This window comes from Mandrillus leucophaeus, unplaced genomic scaffold, assembly GCF_000951045.1.
Source record: "Mandrillus leucophaeus isolate KB7577 unplaced genomic scaffold, Mleu.le_1.0 Scaffold695, whole genome shotgun sequence".
Classification (NCBI taxonomy): domain Eukaryota; kingdom Metazoa; phylum Chordata; class Mammalia; order Primates; family Cercopithecidae; genus Mandrillus; species Mandrillus leucophaeus.
In genome coordinates, this window is record NW_012107530.1 from 400,740 (window position 1) to 421,058 (window position 20,319).

Here is a 20,319-nt window from a genome sequence, read left to right on the forward strand (position 1 = left end):
GAGGACACAGCAAGCAGGTGGCCATCTGCAAACCAACAGGAGAGGCCTTGGGAGAAACCAACCCTGCTGACAATTTGACTTTGGACTTCCAGCCTCCAGATCTGTGAGAAAAGAAATCTCTGTTGCTTAAGCCACACAGTCTGTGGCATTTTGTTATGGCAGCTTTAGCAAACTAATATACTTTTGTTTTAAGCTGCTAAATTTTGAAGTCATTTGTTAGCCATATATAACAAATACAGACTCTTCATTTTGGAGGTTGTTATGACTAATTTGTATGGAGAAACAAACACCAAAAAATAACAAAATAATCAACCAGAGAAAGTAACAGAGTTCCCAGCAATCCTGTAATGCTGCCTTCAGTTTATTCCCTGGTCTGTCTTTTTCTAATTCTGTAAGACTGTTCCAGAAGTTTCCCTAACATAATTCTGAGTCTCCCAGCCACAATTCCTGAGGGGAAAATAGTACCCAGTCCACCCCCTGAACCCACTTCCCACCTCAGGATACAATCAGAGATGAGAACATGTGCTTATATATTTGGTATTTTGGAGAAGACAAACGTAAATAAGCTGTATGCCCAACTCTAGGAACAAGTTGTGTGTAAATTGTAACCCATCCTTATGATAGAATATCATTCAGTGATTACAAAACCTGTTTTCAAAAAGGTCCTTAATGATCCAGAGGCATTTTAATAATGTATTTTTTAAATAAAAAGGTGTGTTTTTATTTGTATAAAAATATTGTATTTTAAAGTAGGATTGGAAATTGCTGGTAGAGGTTACCTTTGGATCGTAGGATGTGGAAGGTGATTCTTTTTCTCTTTTTAAAACTTTCTGTTCTTTTGACACTGAATATGTATTACTTTCATAATCAGAAGGTGCATTTTACTTGAAGAAAAAAGCATCTTGCCCATCCTCAAGACTCCCCAAATCTCCCTGTTAAAATGAATGTTTCCCCTATAATGCCATTATTTTATTTTACCTCGTATTATCACATCTTCATATTTGGCATTTGCATACTATTTTTCTTCTAAGCAGTTATGAATGTGTGCCTAACAATAGCAGTGTTATCCAGGTTTAGCTTTCCAGATGGTAACATCACTCATCTCACATTAGCATGATAATACCTATCCACAGGCAGGGCAGGCCCATTCCTGTAGCCCTCCATTTCTTTGGGGGGCAGGTGCTGTGGGTTTTCATCCTGTTCCCAGTGCCAGGCACATGACGGCTGTTTAATGTGTATTCACTGGATCGAAGAGAATTCCTCTTCCCATTATAAACTTGTTTTCTGATTAATCCTGAGAACACCTGGATGGGGACATCAGTGCTTTGGGTGGTGGGATTTCAGGGGTACTGAGAAGGCCTTTTCCTCTCTCCTGAGCTGATGCCATTATCCCATCCATCGCATGAGTTTCCTGAGCAAGCGTTCCTGGCCTAAGTGAGAGTGGAAAGCGGCGTTACAGCCACTTTCTATCACATTACAACACATCCCAGGAGCTGCGCTGGGGGCCATGAGGGAAGTGGAAACCAAGGCCATCCAGAGGACAAGGACCTGGGACTAGGAAGGAGGTGGCAGTCCCTGAGTCCTGTGTGTCCTTTCTCCCATCTTGCTCATGGCTCTACAGGCTTCAGCACACTGCTAGGCCATGAAGCACTCTCTAAGAGCAGCATCTAAGACACTGAGAATCGGGCTTTGTCGGTGAGGAGAACCCTACTAGTGGGCTGGGAGTGGAGGTTGCAGGTGCTTGCTGTCTCTGTGAGCTCAGCCTTCATGGTGTTCTCCCTATGTGCAAGCCTATCTCCAAATTTCCACATTTCAAAAGGACACCAGTCATACTGGAGTAGGGGCCCAGCCTATTCCAGGATGACCTCACCTTAACTAATTACATCTGCAATGACCCTATTTCCAAATAAGGTCATATTCTGAGGTACTGGGGGGTTAGGACTTCAGACATCTGAATTTTGGGGACACAAGTCAACCTGTAACAAGGGGGTGGGCAGTTCACAGGAGAAAGGAATCATCCTCTCTCCCCTGACTCATGCTCCTCAGGATTTGTGTCCAAACATTGTAAGTCCTTTTAAGACATCATTCATTTAAGGATTTTAGAGTTTTGGAAACCAAGGGAAGGATCTTCCTTATGTTCTGCTTTCTGCCCAACTCCATCTCTTCTTTGATGCAACAAGTTAGTTGTGTGAATCCAGGCAAGAGCAAAAAATGAAAATAAAAAAATCAGTAAACCAGTCAATATTTCAAAGAGGTGATCTTTCCAATAAATACACATTTTTTTTTTCCTGGAGTACTGAAGAGTAAGTCTAAGGCTAGAGGAGCTAGTGGGTAAGGAGCTAGTGGGTAAGGACTGTGTCCTCTTTGGAGATAAAAGTTGGCAATCAGCAGTTGTTCCTTTAGCAAATAAGAAGAGAGAAGCAGCTTAAAAACACACACACACATTTATTTTAAAATGTGACATAATCCTTGGGTAATTCAGAATTAGCTTAGGCATTTTTCAGAAGTTTCTGAGACTGATGTCTCAACTCCAAACCAATAGCAATAGCTTATTTGATTGGTGGAAGGATTAGAGGGCCCCGTGATCCAGATGAATAGATGGCTATCAAAGAAGACAGAACCCCATAGACAGAGGCAGCATTAAATCATAATTTCTAAATTAACTGTCATAAATATGAAACATCTCACCAGACCAACGATAACATCCATATCATAATTTGCATTTTACCAAAGTGTCCACATATAGACAGCACAGAACTAAAAGTTCTGTAGACTTCAGAATCACATTTAAATTAATTTGATCCTTTATATTAATAATAATTAAAAACTAGATTCTACCCAGTGTCGTCCCAGTCTCCACACCAACATGTATGTCCTGCTGTCAGAATGCCACCTCTTCTGCGCTCAGTGGTCATGATTCGAAGATTAAAATGAGTGTGTCAAATCAGAACATAAACCAAGCCAGGAATTCATGGGCCCAGATTGGGGTAAAGGGCTTGTCCTATACAGCAGTTAAGCAGCCCACGTGCTCTGCTCATTCCCAAGCAGAATCAGACTGGAGCTGCAGGCAGCGAGGAGGAGGGCGTGTTCTGTGTTGTCCACCGTTTTGCAAGGTTTCTTGGGTATTCCAAGCAGGGCAATTGTTGTCTCCCAATAAGATAGTTAATTCCCTGAGAACAGGACCTCTTCCCCACTAGCCTCCGTCACAGCAGGATGCATGCAGCCGAGGTGTGAGCACAGAGCAGGTCCCTACTGAAGGCAGGAAGGAAACCAGCATGAACTGAGCACCTACTATGTGCCAGGTACAGAGCCAGGACAGGGGCTTTCCTGTAATCCTCACAACAGCACTGTCAGACAGGGTCATCATCCCCACTTTACAGGTGTTATCCTCACAACAGCACTGTGAGACAGGGTCATCATCGCCACTTTACAGGTGTGGAAACAGAGGCTCAACGAAGAGCATTTGCCCACAGTGGCACAGCTAGTCATAGGGGAGCATCAGTTTGAAAATCCAGGCCTTCTCACTCCAGGGCCCTTTCTAGCTACATAAGCTGAGGGTTTGGCAGTAAATGAGGATCCCAGCTCCGAGATCGTTGGTTTGGAGCCCAAACGTTAGATCCCCTTGAGCACATGGGGCCAGCCTTGAGAGTGCAGAGCCCTGAGTCTGGGAACCCTGGCTCTACAGCATGACTTGCTGATCTTGTGCAAGTCTTTTAACCTCTCCACACCAGGGCTGCGCTGGTCCAGCAGGATTCCCTATCAGGGAGAGGGGACTTGGTAAAACCATCTGGAGAGCGTGTTTGCGAACCACAGTGGGCCAGCCTCTGCTCAGAGAGCCTGATGTTGCTCACTTGCAAGGAAGAGGCGCAGGGCATTGCAATCTGCTAGCACACCTCTCACACCTGGTGAGAATCAGTTCTGCTCTCCAAGGTTCTGACCTCTGAGAGTGACGTAAGTCCAGAGAGCCACACCACTGCTCCTTGAGAGACCTTCAGCAAAATGCCCGTGCGCTCAAAGAAATTGGGGTCAGGATGCTTTTAAAGCAAAAAAGGCTTAAAAGTAATTCGGGAGGGGAAGATGACTTGAAAAGGAGAAAAAAAAAACCCAAAAAAACAGATGGTGGTTAGGAGGAGATTTGGGGGTAGGTATTGAAAAGGAAGAATGGGACTGTGGTATGCAAACCCAGCTGACAGGACAGGGTCAGGCCAGGCAGAGCCTAGAGAAATCAGGTTTCGGGGATCTGCAATGCCTCGTATGTGTCATGAGGCTGCACTTGCTACCTCAGACATGGGTAGGAGGTTTCCTAAAAAAATATCTTGGGTCTCTAAGTTCAGGTAGATCTTAGAAAGTAAATATGGGAAGAAAGAAAAATGCAACTCAAATGGCTCAGATGTAATCTGCTTGCCATGTTTCTTCTCTTCCTCTAAGACTCATCTGAGTGCCCGCTGTGCTCTAAAGCCTTCTCTGATCCACACACACAGTTTAAGTGCGTGGCCCTCCTGGGTGCACAGAGAGCAAGCCCATCTCTCTACAGATCCCCAGTGCACTAAGCACACTGAATCCTACCTGCCTGTTCACATGTCTGCCTCTCTCACTGAACTGTAGCAACTCGAGGACTGACACTGTACCCTTCTCTACCTTCCGTCTCCACATGGAGACGGAAAGTGGGCTAACCAAGGCCCTTTGCTCACAAGCACCCAGTCTAAGGGCCAGCCTAACCAGCCAGAGTGATAGGAACATGTTCCAGGGGCATGGACCTTGGAAGCAACTTTTTTCTGGATGCGCGGAGCATGTTTCCAATCCCCTGTACCACCTACTTGCCCCCCAGAGCCACCCTCCATTGGGCACAATTGTAATTTGGGAGAATTTCTTTAAAACATGAAATCAATATTTAGATGCAGACTTCAAGCAATATAGAGCTTTGGTTTGTGAGAATGGCATCATTCTGTTGGGAAAAACAAAGCCCAGCTTTGGCAGCCCTGATGGGGGAGGCAGATCTTGCATCTACCACGGTGGAAGGTGGGGAGGATGCTGTCTGGAAAGAATGCTAGACATGTGTGCATGTGGGTGGCGGGAAGCTCTGGGCTCATAAACTGCCTGGCTACAGAGAAGGCTGGACCTGATTTCTTGACCACAGGCTCCTGAAGCCCCAGTGCTCTTGCTGACAGAGGCCCCTAGAGGAAAAGGAACAGGCTGGAATTGCTCAGGAAAATGTTCTTCCCAGGCTGGGGTGGCCAAGAGACCATCCATTTAATGCCTGATGGAGAAGAGTGAAGAGCCTGTGCTTAGCAGTGAATGGTCCGGAAGCCAGGCAGTGTGGCTTTTCCAAGCAGGTAGATGTCCTCATCTGTGCCCTGGTTGAGATGCTTCACCAAATTCTTCTCATAGAGCAGTGGGTGGTAGGCGCCCATCGTGCAGGCACTATCGAAGAACTTCTGGTAGTAGTAGCACACGTCGGTCTTGCGCTTGGATGGGAGGAACTCATAAATATCCACCTGGTCACACAGGGTCATCATGATGATGATACCTGGAGAGGGGAGCAGAGGTGAGTCATGCCTGACAACCCAACCCAGCACCCCAGAGCTCTGCCCAGTGGGTCCAGCAGCTCCTGACCCCAAATTTGGAGAGCTTTCCCTCTGGAGTTACTATTTATGACTGTGATTCCCAATCGAAGTTTCAGCAAGCCAAGCCCAGCAGTGTTCCTTAGGATGCAGGGCTGTATGAGCGTGATACACCTTTGAATCCCCAGCACCTAGGCCAGGGCCTGGTGAATAACAGATGCTCCCTAAATGCTAGTAGATTAAATGACTCCATCAATCAGCCAATGAATGTATCCATGGAGTAATTTATTTGAAGAAACAGGACAAGATTACTGAGCTGATTGAGGAGACAGTGTCATCATGTGTAGCTAGCACTTTCTAGCACTGTGACATCCTGCAGAACCTCTTGGATGGTGCAATTTGGGAGCAGATTTTTCCTTACAGCACTTACATGAAACAGTGTCGGGGAGGGAAGACTTTTCTTCCCTTAGCTGGGCAAAGGGACAGCTGGAACAGGAGCACTCCACAGTCTGTATGATGAGGTGTGGAGAAAATCCAAGGAGAGGGCCCGTGGCCAGCATTGTTCCAATAAACTCTGCACAGCACTGCCGCTGATCCTATCTTTATTTAAATATTTGCTATTTCATTCATCAGAATTTTTACATTGTGTTTTCTGAAGATACTGTATTACAATATTATTTATCTTGATGAGTGAGTTTTTAAGGGGTACCCCCTTAAATTGTACACCTGAGAAAAGTGCCTTGCTCCCCTCATCTGAGATACAGCCCCACTCCTCATTTTCCCGCCTCCCTCCCCTGTTCGTGGCTTCCCTTCCCTCCATCTTCCTCTGCCAAATTCTCCCCTCTCCAAAGCCTACCAAACGCTACTTCCTCCATGAGGCTATATGTGACTGTCCAGCTAGAAGGTGTCCTCTCTCCTATGACCCCAGGTTGTCTCTCCCTTCTGGCACAAATTGAATATTGCCTCAGACATCTGATTGACCTCCCCAATAGATACCCTCAGGAAAAAGAATTCTATCTTATTCACCTCTGTATTTTAGATAGAACTTGGCACGGTGTACAAGCAGAGCAAAATTCTAGCAATTGTTTAGTGGACAAACGAATGAATGAATGAATGAATGAGACCTCAGACAAAAAGCTCATCTCTTCTAGAAACAAACACACAAGGTCTTTTCCCCGACATGAACTCACCAAGCATCCCAGAGGATGGGGGGTTTGGCTGAATCTCTTCTGGGGAGATTTCTTGAAGAATGTCCCACAGCTCCCAAGGCATCTGGGGCTTGAGGATGTAAAAGGGCTGATCGGGGTGCAGCTTACGATAACTCTTGTAGTTATTAAAGAAATTATAATCCGGATTCTGGTACCACTGAAAAAGAAAGAAGTGGTCCTTTCAAGGGAGAAATGGGCCAGTGAGCTGCTCCCCCCAGGAGTCATCCTCATCAGTGGCCATGGGGAGGGGAAAGGACCAACAAGGTTGCTCCTGAGGCTCAGCCCTTTTCTTGCAGCGGACTACAGGCTTCTCTTCCGGTCACAGGTTTCACTGGATAGCAGGGTGGGGCCTGGCCTGTAGCCTGTGCTTTTGGGGAGAGTTGAGCTTGGCGACCCAGGATCAGCCTCAGGCTTCAGGATCAGAGTCCGGGAACACAATCAGAGCTGAAAAGAGCCCCAGCTACCATCTGGCCCCATCTCTCATTTTTAAAGGGGAGAAAACTAGAGCATAAGTTGCCACATCTATGGGTTCAGAGTCCTTGTCCCGACCTAGGCAAATTTGAGTTCTAAGTGAGATCAGTGCAAAACTGTTGAAAGTCAGATAGTGAGGGTGCCAGGGGTCGCCAGAGCCTGTCAGGCATTGATAGAGCCAACTTAAGTGTCCCAAGATGAGTGCTCTCTGCCCTTCTCAGGAGTCATGGTCCTGAGGCCACAGCAGCCTGTATCAGAGAGAGGTCAACTGACATGCATGAACAGTGAGAGAACTACTCCAGAGAGGTTAGAATCCAGCAGGCCTCCACTCAGGTCTCCTTCCCTGGAAAGAGCTGCTGTTGCAGATCTGCGCCTTCTGCTTAGTAAATCAAGCCCTGGGACGGGGACTTTCATTCTCCACACTCCAATTCCCCGTCTGTAAAATGGGAACAACCGCACTTCCATCGATCTCCTTAAATTGTTATGAGAGTGAAATGAGAAGAATTCTGGATACTGGAAGTGTGAAATAAGCATGCTAATATTATTTACAGGAGTAATGGCAACTACTCTCGAGTTCTGCTGATGCTCATTAGGAGTAACTGCATTAATGAACAACCTACCCCAGATGTTGGGAGCTCCAGCCACTATCCCAGTAAATACTATAACTGGGAGACAATACCTGGCAGTGCCTGGCAGGGCAAGGAGAGTAGCTGGCATAGGACAGGAATACTTCTGAATCTGCTAGTCCAGATGAAATGGGGTATCCTAAAACTCAAATACCCAGCCTTTAGGGATAGCCAATGTCAGCCATGACTTTAAAAACCTAGGAAATCAGGAAAATCTGTAGACAGACAGGAAGCTCAACCCCTATTTCCCATGGACACCCACTTACCTTTGGGATATCTGAATGGTATACAGATGGGTCCCATACGATTAGGATTCCTTCATTGTACAAACTGTCTTTGAGGAAGCGCTTCTCTGTGGTAACCAACTGCAGGAGGAAAGAGATGAGCTGTCACTTGAACATTCATATGCAACTGTTTGACATGAAGTAATAGCTGACACAGCACAAGGTACAGCCTGAGACCCCAGAGTCGCCTGTGAGGCTTCTAAGTTCTGGTGTGGCACTTAACTTCAGTGAAAGAAAGATAAAGATGCCAGCCTGCACGGCGTTGACCTGAAAGGACATTTATCACAAGCCACTAGCCATAGAATAGAAAGGGTTTCATCCACTCAGGCTTTGAGATTACGGGGACAAGGGTACAGTGAAAACAGCATGGCATCCCAGCCTCCTGGAGTCACACCTTGTGTGGGAGCCACAAGAGTAGAGTCTGAAGTCAGGGACTCATATAATCAAAATTATCTCTGGAATCCTTTCAGTCACCTAGAAAGTCCAGCACACTACATACACATCGTGGTGGAGACTGACACAGGATCTCTCACAAAGTCCAACACAGCCAATAGTTGCTGCAGCACTGGAACAGATGGCTGTGCTTGTGGCTGAGCACCAGATGAAATATTCAGTTTGTGTAGAGAGGCCAGAGTGCGTGCAAAAATGCGCACCTCCCAACAGAAGACTCTCACCAGGCCGGTGAGAAGCTCATGTGTGCCTCTGCTGGCTGAGGGAACCAGCGATGGCTGGCTATGGCCTTTCCCCACCACACTGGCTCCTGGGCTGGCCTGCATATGGGTAGTCACACCTGCCTGGCTTAAACATGAGTGTGACAACCTAGCTTGAATAATTCTGCAAAATGTACTAAGAGTGGTTTGTTTTTTGTTTTTTGTTTTTTAAAAAAAGCATATTTATACTCTTTGACTCAATAATTCCATGTTTGGGAATCTATCCTAAGAAAGAATCCAAATTCTGGGGGGAAATTATACATGTAAATGTTAATTACTTATCAAAATAAAGAAAAGTATGGCAAAAGATACTGGTCTCAGATACAAAAAGATCCAGAAACAACTCTTGGCTGTGCCACTAACTTTCCTATGATCTTGAGCAAACAGAGTAATAGTACTAGGCCCTTATTTTCTTATCTGTGAAATGGGAATAACACGTTTGCTCTGCTCTCTCAAACGGGAGCTGTGTTGTGGATCAAATGGAGACCATGAGTGAATGAGAAAGAAAATTAGCCCCAAAGGCTTAAGAATGAAGGGAGCCGTGTCCCTCTTAAGAAAGCCAGAAATATGAAATCAGCTGTCAACATTCACCTTGAAAAGCAGGCGGGAGATGATGTTGCCCGGGTAAAAACTGAGAGGAATAAATGGCAGAAATCAAATCAAGAATTGACTGAAATGAAAGCAAGAATCACGACAATAATCCCTCTCCATCTTGGTCTACATCACCAAGGCTGAGACCTAATTAATGTCACTGCAGTATCTGGAAAAAACTATGGCAAGGGAGACGGCCCGTGTGCAACCCACAGAATAGCAATCTGCCACAAGCCTCTACCATCACTGAGCTACCCCCATCCCCATACCGCCCTACAGACGTAGGGAAGTTCCCGGAAGCCTGAAGAATATACTCTCATTTCCTCAATGTATCTTTGGGACAAGAAATACTGGTGGTGGGTCCACCTTGGCAGGAGGTTGTGCAGCTATACTGGGTGCTAAGGAGCCAAAGGAAAGACACAGACCCTGCCCTCCAGGAGGTCACAGGGTAGCAGGAAAGGTGGACAAGGATAGTTGTGTAAGGTGCACTCCAGCCTGGGTGACAGAGTCAGACTCTGTCTCAAAAAAAAAAAAAAAAAAAGAAAAGAAGAAAAGAGATTGCCTTAAAACTGGATGGGGAATTGGAAGCATGGCTTCCAGTCCTGCTCTGTGTCTAACTCACTCCATGGTATTAGACAGACCATTTCACATCTCCTGGCCTCAGGTGCCTTATTTAGACATAACCCCTTTGTAAGGCCCTGCTGAGGGGACCAGCTATTCCTGGAAGAATCAAGCTGTTCTCAAATGCCTGTAATTACCTGCAGGGGGAGTGTGACCTGGGTTTGGAGATCCTCTTAGGGGGCAGGGGGGGAGTTCATGCTGAGAATAAGTCATTGGCAGAACAGGCAGAGCCCTGGGGAACATCTGCCAGGAAAAGGCTACACCAGGGCATGGAGTGCTGCTGCTAAAGACACTGTTTAAAGTCACCCTCTCAGTTAGAAAGTAACAAACGCTCACTGGGGACAGTTAGAAAACCCAAGAATAGAAACAAACACACACACACATATCTTCAGATATTACCACTGTGCATATTTTGGACTTTTTTCTTCTCAGATCTGTTTTCCTTCTGTTATGGACTGAATTGTGTGCCCCCAGAATTCATATGTTGAAGCCCTAATCCCTAATGTTACTAGTACCCTGTTTGGAAATAGGACTGTGAGGGAGGTAATTAGGATTAATGTGTCATGGGGTGGGGCCCTAATCCCATGGGGCCAGTGTCCTTACAACAAGTAGAGACCCGCAGAGCTCTCTCTTTCCACCACGCACAGAGGAAAAGCCATGTGAAGGCACAGCCTGAAGGCCTCCTTTCTCTGATTCGGAGAAACAGCGTTTGAGAGTGCTGGCCCAAATCAAGAGGTCCCAGAACTCATAATTGCCATCATGTTTAAATTTTAGTTCCAATTATTGTATTAATAGACTGTATGGCAGGGGTTCCATCAGAATCGCTCAGCTCACCGTCACTGGTTTTAGACCTGTTGTTGATGGAAATCCCAGCCGCCTCCCACCCGCCCCACAACCCATCCAGATACCTGTCTTTCAGTACCTTGGGGAGAAAAGTTGGAGCTTCCAGAAAGGTTTGGTGATTTAAAAAACTGCTGGTGGCAAACACCTAGATCCAAATCCCACCTCTGTCACTGACTTTCTGGGCTCCTCTGAGCAACTCACTCAAACTCAGAGTCTGAGTTCTGAGGGAAACTGGTGGTTGGGTCATACCTCACAGGGTTTGCTACGAAGATCAAATGAGATAAGGCATGTAAGACCCTTAGATGGTATATATAATATATTTAACAAATGGCATCAACTATTATTTCAAGATAAGCCCCGCTGAGTAATCTGGAAATGCCCTGGGTAAGCATATAGGAAGTAGGTCTCTCTCCAGCTAGCACAAAAGCTTCCAAGGAAGCCATTGGGTCTTCTTGTCACATTGTCTTCTCTGTCGGGCTCACTGGGTACAGGAGGTACTGAGTTGAGTCTCACAGAAACCTTCTTACACTTACAGTCAAAACTGCATTTATTTAAAGACCCACCCATTTACATACATCATTTCTCCTGTTGACTCTCATAGCCACACCTGGCACAGAAGCATCACATGCCTGACTAGGTCTGCTGGCCTGAAACCTAACAGTATGACACCATTCTCTATAAAAAGCCACCTTCTCAATAAGAAAAGTGCCTTTTTTGTTTTGCATGCCCTCATCACGGCCAAAGGGATGGGAGCTGAACAAATGTGGGTCCAGATGGCTTTAGAAGAGAGCTGCTGAAGCCGGGTGTAGGTGGCTCACGTCTGTAATCCCAGCACTTTGGGAGGCTGAGGCAGGCGGATCACCTGAGGTCACGAGTTCGAGACCAGCCTGGCCAATATGGCGAAACTCTGTCTCTACTAAAAATACAAAAATCAGCTGTGCATGGGGGTGTGTGCCTCTAATCCCAGTTACTTGGGAGACCGAGGCAGGAGAATCACTTGAACCCAGGAGGCAGAGCAGAGAGCTGAGATTGTGCCACTGCACTCGAGCCTGAGCGCAAGAGCAAAACTGTCAAAAAAAGAGAAGAGAGCTGCTGTCAGGAGGACCTCTCCGTCTGGGAAGAGAACAAGCCACTCAGAGGCAGAATTTTACCAAAGCAACAGCTATTCTCTCAGTGACTTCTGGGTGCCAGATGTTCTCCTTGTGCAGTGGGGGTGGGGACCCTGTTTGCTAATCTACAGAAACTGACACGAAATAGTTAGGATAACTGACCAGGACAAAAGACAGAGAAGACAGACCACCAGCTTTTTAGGATATGAAGGTAAGAAAGGGCAATGACAGAAAGTGTCCATCACAGTTCAGTACCATAACAAGTGCCGTCATGGAGCGGCCAGGACGTGAGTACGAAAGGAACAGCCAGATACTTAGTGTTGCTTACAGGAGGTGAGAAAAGAGAGCTGATTTGCCTAAGAAGAAGCAGGAAAGGCTCCCTTGAGGGTGGATAGTGTATCCCAGGAAGTGGGCTACCTTCCTCTCAGCCCTGGCACAATGGTGCACAGAGAGCTATAAGTATAAGGGGAAAAACAAATCTGCTTCAGTAGAAAGCCATTTTCTTCCTCCCTATCAGATTCTGATTCCACGGGAGCTATTTCGCAACCCTTTGTGAACCGCAGGCAACTAATCCGTGCGCCTCCTGGGCAGGATGCTGCCCAGGAGAGCTTCAACTGACTCCTCCCCTCCCCCTGCCTTAGCTCACACAAAAACTAGTTTCACTCCTTTACTCCAAATTTGTGTTGCTTTGACTTTTCCTCTGAACCAGTTGTAATATCTACCTGGTTCCATCATACAAGTAAAATAGAATCTTCATGATGAATTCATTTTTATATCTGTATGAGAGTCATCATCTTACCCTTTTTTCCCTAAAAATTATCCTTCAACAGAAGTCTTGCCTCCCTTCTGCTAGATGCCTCTCAAGTGGTCTCAAATTGACTCACCTTCCCTGTTGGGATTTGGGAAGGTGGAGTCATTCGCAAACAGGCAGAGGCAGACCTTGAAGTTTCAGTCGTGCCCATCGCTACTATTTACAAAGCACTTGCTGCATACCAACCTCCGGGTGACACGCTCCACACATAGTAACTCCTTTGATCCTAAAAAAAAAAAAACCCTGGATAGTAACTATTCATGTTTCTATCTTACGAGTAAGGGAACTGAGGCTCAGAAAGGTAAAGTAAAGCAACTTGCTCAAGTCACTCACATAGGAAGTGCTGGGGGAGGGATCTGATCACAGTCTGTCTGACTCCAGTACTCTTAATTCCCAGGCAACCTTACTTTGGCCTTAAATACAGTTTCAGAATCTTTGCAGCACTGGGGTTTCGTTCTTCACAGTGAGGAAGACTGAAACATCACGAAGAGGTGTTCAGAGAGTAGGCGGCCTCCACCGTCCAAGAGAACGCTCAGGGAGGGCTCCTCCACTCTCCCCTCTCTTCTTTGCTGCTGCCTGCTCACCTCCAGATCCTGCCATCCATGCATCAAACAGAGATTGGTTTCTCTCTAAATTCATTCTCTTCAAGCTCGAAGTAGCCCAGCATAACCTGGAAATCCCACTCCATCAGGTTTACTAACTGTCCCACTCACCCCAATGACAATTATCAATCTCTTTGCTCAAACCTTCTCTACTAAAACCTCTTCCCCCCTCAGCCTCCTTCTGACTTGGCCTTGCATCCCACTTTGCAGAGAAAATAGACGCCCTCTCATCCTTGTAATACCGACTGCCTCCAGCTACACCACTCCCACCTTCTTCCCTCTGACTCCCTCCTGCCGGGGGTCATCCTCCACTACGCTTTGGCTCCACCACCACCATGTTCTGGGTAACTAATCATTTTCTCCTCTTTTTAGTATATTCACTTTCTCCCTCTATCAACTGGCTTCTCCCTGTTGATTTAAAAGCAGCTTATAAAATATACATAACATAAAATTGACCATTTTAGCAATTTTAAATATTCAGCTTAGTACATTCATATTGTTGTGTAACTATCACCACCATCTCCAGAACTTTTTCAGCTTCCCAAAATGAATCATAGTATTCATTAAACAACAATTCCGCATTCCTTTCTCCTCCTACCCCTTGGCAAACATCATTCTACTTTCTGTCTCTACTCCAGGTGTTTCATATAAAGTGGAATCATACAGTGTTTGTCCTTCTGTGACTGTCTCCCTTACTGACTTTTTTTTCCAATTTAAAACATTGTATTAAAATACATATAACATTGACTATCTGAACCATTTTTAAGTGTACAGTTCAGTGATATTAAGTACATTTATATTGTTGTGCAACTATCACCACAAACCATCTCGAAAACTTTTTCAATCTTGCAAAACTGAAACTCTATACTCATTAAACAGTAACTCCCCATTCCCCCTCCCACCTCACATTCCCTGGCAACCACCATTCATGTAGTATTTGTGTGTGTGTGTGTGTGTGTGTGTGTGTGTGTGTGTGTGTCTGTGTGTGTGTGTGTGAGAGACTGGCTTATTTCACTTGGCATAATGTCTTCAAGGTTCATCCATGTTGTAGCCAATATCAGTATTTCCTTCCTTTTTAAGAATAATATTTTATTATGTGTATAAACCAGCTTTTGCGTATGCATTTGGCATCAATAGACACTTGGGCTGCTTCTGCATTTCAACTATTGTGAATAACAGTAATATGAATATGGGGGTACGAATATCGCTTCAAGACCCTTCTTTCAATTTCTGTAAGTATATGCCAATAAATAGAATTATTAGAGGACATGGTAATTCCACGTTTAAGTTTTTGAGGCACTGCCATACTGTTTTCCACAGTGGCTAATCATTTTCCGTTCCCATCAACAGTGCTCACAGATTCCAGTTTCTGATCACAGAAGCCATCCTCATGGGTGTGAGGTGGTACTGTGTCGTATTCTTGGGTTGCATTTCCCTAACAAAAGAGTTGAGTCTCTTTTCATGTACTTACTAACCATTTGCATATCTTGGAGAAATGTCCATTCAAGTCGTTTGCCCATTTTTAAATTGGGTACTTTGATTTTTTTTTATCATTGTTTGATGAGTGTTCTATATGTTCTGTACATTAATCCCTCATCAGACGACTTGCAAATATTTTCTCCTATTATGTGTGCTGTCTTTTTACTCTGTTGAGAGGACATTTTGACTTTCAATTATTTTTAATTTTCATAAAGTCCAACTTGTATATTTTTTCCTTTGTTACGTATGTATGCCTTTGGTGTCATAATGACGAAATCATTGCCAAATCTGATGTCATAAAGTTTTTGCCCTATGTTGTCATCTAAGAGTTTTATAGTTTTTGGTCTACATTTAGGTTTTAGGTCACAGATCTGTTTTGAGTTAATTTTTATTTTTAGTGTTAGGTAAGGGTCCAACTTTATTCTTTTGCATGTGGATAGCCAGTTTTCCCAGTAGCGTTTCTTAAAGAGACTGTCTTTTCCTCATTGAACGATCCTGACACGCTCGTCAAAAATCATTTACGTGTATATACAAGAGTTTATTTCTGGACTTTCTATTCTATTCCAATGGTTTATATGTTTGTCTTTGTACCTCACTTCTTCGATTATTGTAACATATGTATTTTTTGAAATCAAGAAGTGAGAGAACTCCAGCTTTATTCTTATTTTTCAGGATTGTTTGGTTAATTGGGGTCCCTTGAGGTTTCATATAAATTTTAGAATGGCTTTTTCTGTTTCTGCAAAAAAAGAAATATCTTTTGGATTTTCATAGTGATTCCCTTAAATCTGCAGATCATATTCGGTATCACTGACATCTTAACAATACTTTTTTCAATCTGTGAACATGGGATGTCTTCCAGGTTTTTGTGTCTTCTTTAATTTCTTTCAGAAATATTTTGTAGTTTTCATTGTACAAGTCTTTCACCTCCTTGGTTAAATATTTTATGCTTTTTTATGCCATTCTATTGTAAATGGAATTGTTTTTAAATTTCCTTTTTAGATCATTCATTGTTATTGCATATAATAGAAAAAATGAATATTTTTGTGTGTTAATTTTGGATCCTGCTACTCTATTGAATTGGTTTATTTATTCAGTATTTTATTGTACTGTACTCATCCTTCTTCCTGTGATGAAGAAGGGACAAAGTAAGTAAGTAAGACGTGTAAGATTTCATCCCACTACTCAGAACAATGTATCATTTAAAACTTCTGAATTGCTTATTTCTTGAATTTTTCATTTAATATTTTCAGACTGCAGCTGACCACAAATAAATGAAACTGCAGAGAGTGAAACCATGGATAAGGGGCTGACTTCTAATTTCAGTGACTTCTAGCTGCCAAGTTACACAAGAAAGAAACCGAGCTGCACCTTTGGCCCCTCTCCCTTTACTTCTCACATCAAACATGACATTAAAACCTGTTGACTGCAAATCCCAAGTAGCCCTTAAATACATTCTTTTCTCACATTCACCTTCACCCCTACTCTTGTGCAAGCTATCAGCATATCTAAGCCAGACCACTGCAAGACCTTCCTAACTATGTATCTTCACCTACTGCAGCCCCTCTGATCAGATGGAAGCAAGTGATGGTTACAAAATGCAAATCCAATCACGCCATAAAGAAGATGCCTCACCCTGCCGGGTGTGGTAACTCACACCTGTAATCCCAGCACTCTGGGAGGCTGACGCGGATGGATCACCTGAGGTCAGGAGTTTGAGACCAGCCTGGCCAACATGGTGAAACCTTGTCTCTACTAAAAATAAAAAAATTAGTCGGGCATGGTTGTGGGCACCTGTAATCCCAGCTACTGAGGAGGCTGAGGCAGGAGAATCGCTTGAACCCAGGATGTGGAGGTTGCAGTGAGCCGAGATCGCGCCACTGCACTCCAGCCTGGGCGACAGGCCAGCCCCCCCACCCTCAACTGAAAAAAGAAGATGCCTCAGTGCAGCACCACGGCTTGACTCCTTCTTGCTTTTAGCTTTGTCTCTCACCACATAGCCCCACATATACTCACCTCTTCCTGAGTCCTTCGAGTCCCCCATTTCCTGCCACACAAAACTGTACCCATGCTGTTGCCTCTTCCTGAAAAGCTGTTATCCCACCCTTCTCAACATCCACACATTCCTTCTACACAGTCAAGTACCATCCACCTGGGGATTCTGATCACTTTGAATAGCTCGTATCTCCCCTTTCAGGGCTCTCCTAGTACCTTGACCACTCTCTTCTCTAGTTCTCTTTTGCAACTTTATTTATTTGTAAAACTATTTGATTGCATCATAAGAACAGAGGCTGAGTCTGTTTTGCTCACAATTGTATCCTCCACTACCAGTGTCTGCAAATATCAATAGTAAGTGCAGTTAACGTTTATTGATACCTGTGCCAGGTACTGTTCTAAGTGCTTTGCACAGATTTTTCTTATTTGTACCTCACAACAACCCTGTAAGGGAATTGTTCCCCCTTTTTTAGAGAGAAGTAACTTGATGATCCTTCAGCTAGTAAGAGACAGAGCTGGATTCCAACCCCAGGCAGGCTAACTATAGAGTTTATGTACTGACTGCCACACTCTACTCAATACTGAACATATTTGTTGAATGAATGAATGAATTACGAGTAAATGAACATCTCTCCTGGATATTTAGGTAGCATCTTATATAGAAGTAGAGATGAGGTTTTAGTGCTCCCTAAAGTGCTCTCCAGCTCCAGGGTTTCTGACTAAGCATGAGAAGGGAAAGGGGCAAAGCTGGTCCTAACCCTCTGTCTGAATTTCCAGACTTGCCAGAGCACAAGCAGCCATGAAGGTCCAGCCTCATCTCTCTCTACAGGGCAATGCCAGCCAATTCTTCCACACCTCCACCTCCAACTTAGCCAGGGGTATCTGAATGTCTCCCTCATTTCCTATGATCATGCCACTGCACTCCAGCCTGATCGCTAATAGGGGAGTGACCATTATGCTACTCTTGGAGTGGTGTAACGTCTGCCTCATTTCCTGTTCTCCTCTGTCTTGCCAATTCCACTTTCTGGAGTGCCTGTCTATTGCTATTTCCCCAAGTCTTTCCCATCTTTCAAAGTCTAGTTCAGCCGTCATTTGCCCCAGAGAGTTTATTGCTAGCCAATCCATTCCTTTCAATCCTATGTCTTCTAGTACTAATAAAAGTAGGCCAGGCACGATGGCTCATGCCTGTAATACTAGTACTTCGGGAGGCCAAGGTGGGTGGTTACCTGAGGTCAGGAGTTCAAGACCAGTTGGACCAACATGGTGAAACCCCATCTCGACTAAAGATTAAAAAATTAGCCGGGTATGGTGGCGCATGCCTGTAATCCCAGCTACTCAGGAGGCTGAGGCAAGAGGATTACTTGAACCGAGGAAACGGAGGTTACAGTAAACCAAGATCACACCACTGCACTCCAGCTTGGGTGACAGAGCGAAACTCCATCTCAAAAAAAATAATAATAATAACAATAATAGTAATAAAAGTAATACCAAAAGCCAAAATATATATTTGAACAACAAACAGGCATTGGAAGCACCTAGAAGCGACTGGAAGATGTGATGGTGATAGAAAGTGATTCTCTTAAAAAAAAAAAAAAAAGGTATTAGAGGAAGAACAAAAAAACAAGATGGTGACCACTTACAAAGAAGTTAAGTTCCTCAATTTCTATCCCATTATAAAAATATTCTTACGATGGCCAAACAGAAACAGCTCCAGTCTGCAGCTCCCAGCGTGATCGACAAAGAAGACAGGTGATTTCTGCTTTTCCAACTGAGGTACCTGGTTCATATCACTGGGACTGGTTGGACAGTGGGTGCAACCCGTGGAGGGTGAGCCAAAGCAGGGTGGGGCATCGCCTCACCCAGGAAGTGCAAGGGGTCAGGGGATTTCCTTTTTCTAGCCAAGGGAAGCCGTGACAGATGGAACCTGAAAAAAATGGGACACTCCGGCCCAAATACTGCGCTTTTCCAACTGTCTTAAAAAATGGCACACAGGAGATTATATCCTGTGTCTGGCTTGGCAAGTCCCATGGCCATGGAACCTTGCTCACTGCTGGCGCAGCAGTCTAAGATGGACCTGCGAGGCAGTAGCCTAGCAGGGGGAGGGGCATCCGCCATTGCTGAGGCTTGAAGAGGTAAACAAAGCAGCCAGAGAAGCTCAAACTGGGCGGAACTCAAGGCAGCTCAGCCAGGCCTATTGCCTCTGCAGACTCCACCTCTGGGGGCAGGGTGTAGCTGAATAAAAAGCAGCAGAAACTTCTGCAGACTTAAAAATCCCTGGCTGAAATCCCAGCACTTTGGGAGGCCGAGACAGGCGGATCACGAGGTCAGGAGATCGAGACCATCTTGGCTAACCCGGTGAAACTCCGTTTCTACTAAAAAATACAAAAAACTAGCTGGGTGAGGTGGCGGGTGCCTGTAGTCCCAGCTACTCAGGAGGCTGAGGCAGGAGAATGGCGTGAACCTGGGGAGGCAGAGCTTGCAGTGAGCTGAGATCCAGCCACTGCACTGCAGCCTGGGCAACAAAGCAAGACTCCGTCTCAAAAAAAAAAAAAAATCCCTGGCTGACCACTCTGAGGAGAGTAGTGGTTCTCCCAGCACAGTGTTTGAGCTCAGAGAATGAACAGACTGCCTTTTCAAGTGGTTCCCTGACCCCCGTGTAGCCTAACTGGGAGGCACCTCCCAGTAGGGGCCAACTGACAACTCATACAGGCGGTTGCCCCTCTGGGATGAAGCTTCCAGAGGAAGAATCAGGCAGCAATATTTGCTGTTCTACAGCCTCTGCTGGTGATACCCAGGCAAAGAGGTCTGGAGTGGACCTCCAGCAAACTCTAACAGACCTGCAGCTAAGGGACCTGACTGTTAGAAGGAAAACTAACAAACAGAAAGGAATAGCATCAACATCAACAGAAAGGATATCCACACCAAAACCCCATCTGTAGGTTACCAACATCAAAGACTAAAGGTAGATAAAACCACAAAGATGGGGAGAAACCAGAGCAGAAAAGCTGAAAATTCTAAAAACCAGAGTGCCTCTTCTCCTCCGAAAGTTCCCAGCTCCTCGCCAGCAACAGAACAAAGCTGGACGGAGAATGACTTTGACAAGCTGACAGAAGTAGGCTTCAGAAGGTCGGTAATAACAAACTTCTCCGAGTTAAACGAGGATGTTCAAAACCATTGCAAGGAAGCTAAATACCTTGAAAAAAGATTAGACAACTGGCTAACTAGAATAAACAGTGTAGAGAAGACCTTAAACGACCTGATGGAGCTAAAAACCATGGCATAAGAACTACGCAATGCATGCACAAGCTTCCATAGCCAATGCGATCAAGTGGAAGAAAGGGTATCAGTGATTGAAGATCAGATCAATGAAATAAAATGGAAAGAGAAGTTTAGAGAAAAAAAGAGTAAAAA

The 20,319-nt window shown here is 44.9% G+C and overlaps 1 protein-coding gene across 3 annotated transcripts in view; it reads right to left on the reverse strand.

The window, feature by feature from the left end:
• Positions 1–4,119: 4,119 nt before the first annotated feature.
• The window catches only part of ST6GAL1 (ST6 beta-galactosamide alpha-2,6-sialyltranferase 1), a 142,711-nt gene continuing 126,511 nt past the window's right edge, over positions 4,120–20,319 (reverse strand). For all 3 annotated transcript variants that reach the window (XM_011964355.1, XM_011964356.1, XM_011964357.1), the window contains 3 exons: positions 8,133–8,231; positions 6,752–6,926; positions 4,120–5,527 (listed from right to left, as the gene is read on the reverse strand). In XM_011964355.1, coding sequence (XP_011819745.1) covers positions 5,286–5,527; positions 6,752–6,926; positions 8,133–8,231 — 516 coding nt within the window. In that variant the 3' untranslated portion in view covers positions 4,120–5,285. The remainder of the gene's footprint in view (positions 5,528–6,751; positions 6,927–8,132; positions 8,232–20,319) is intronic.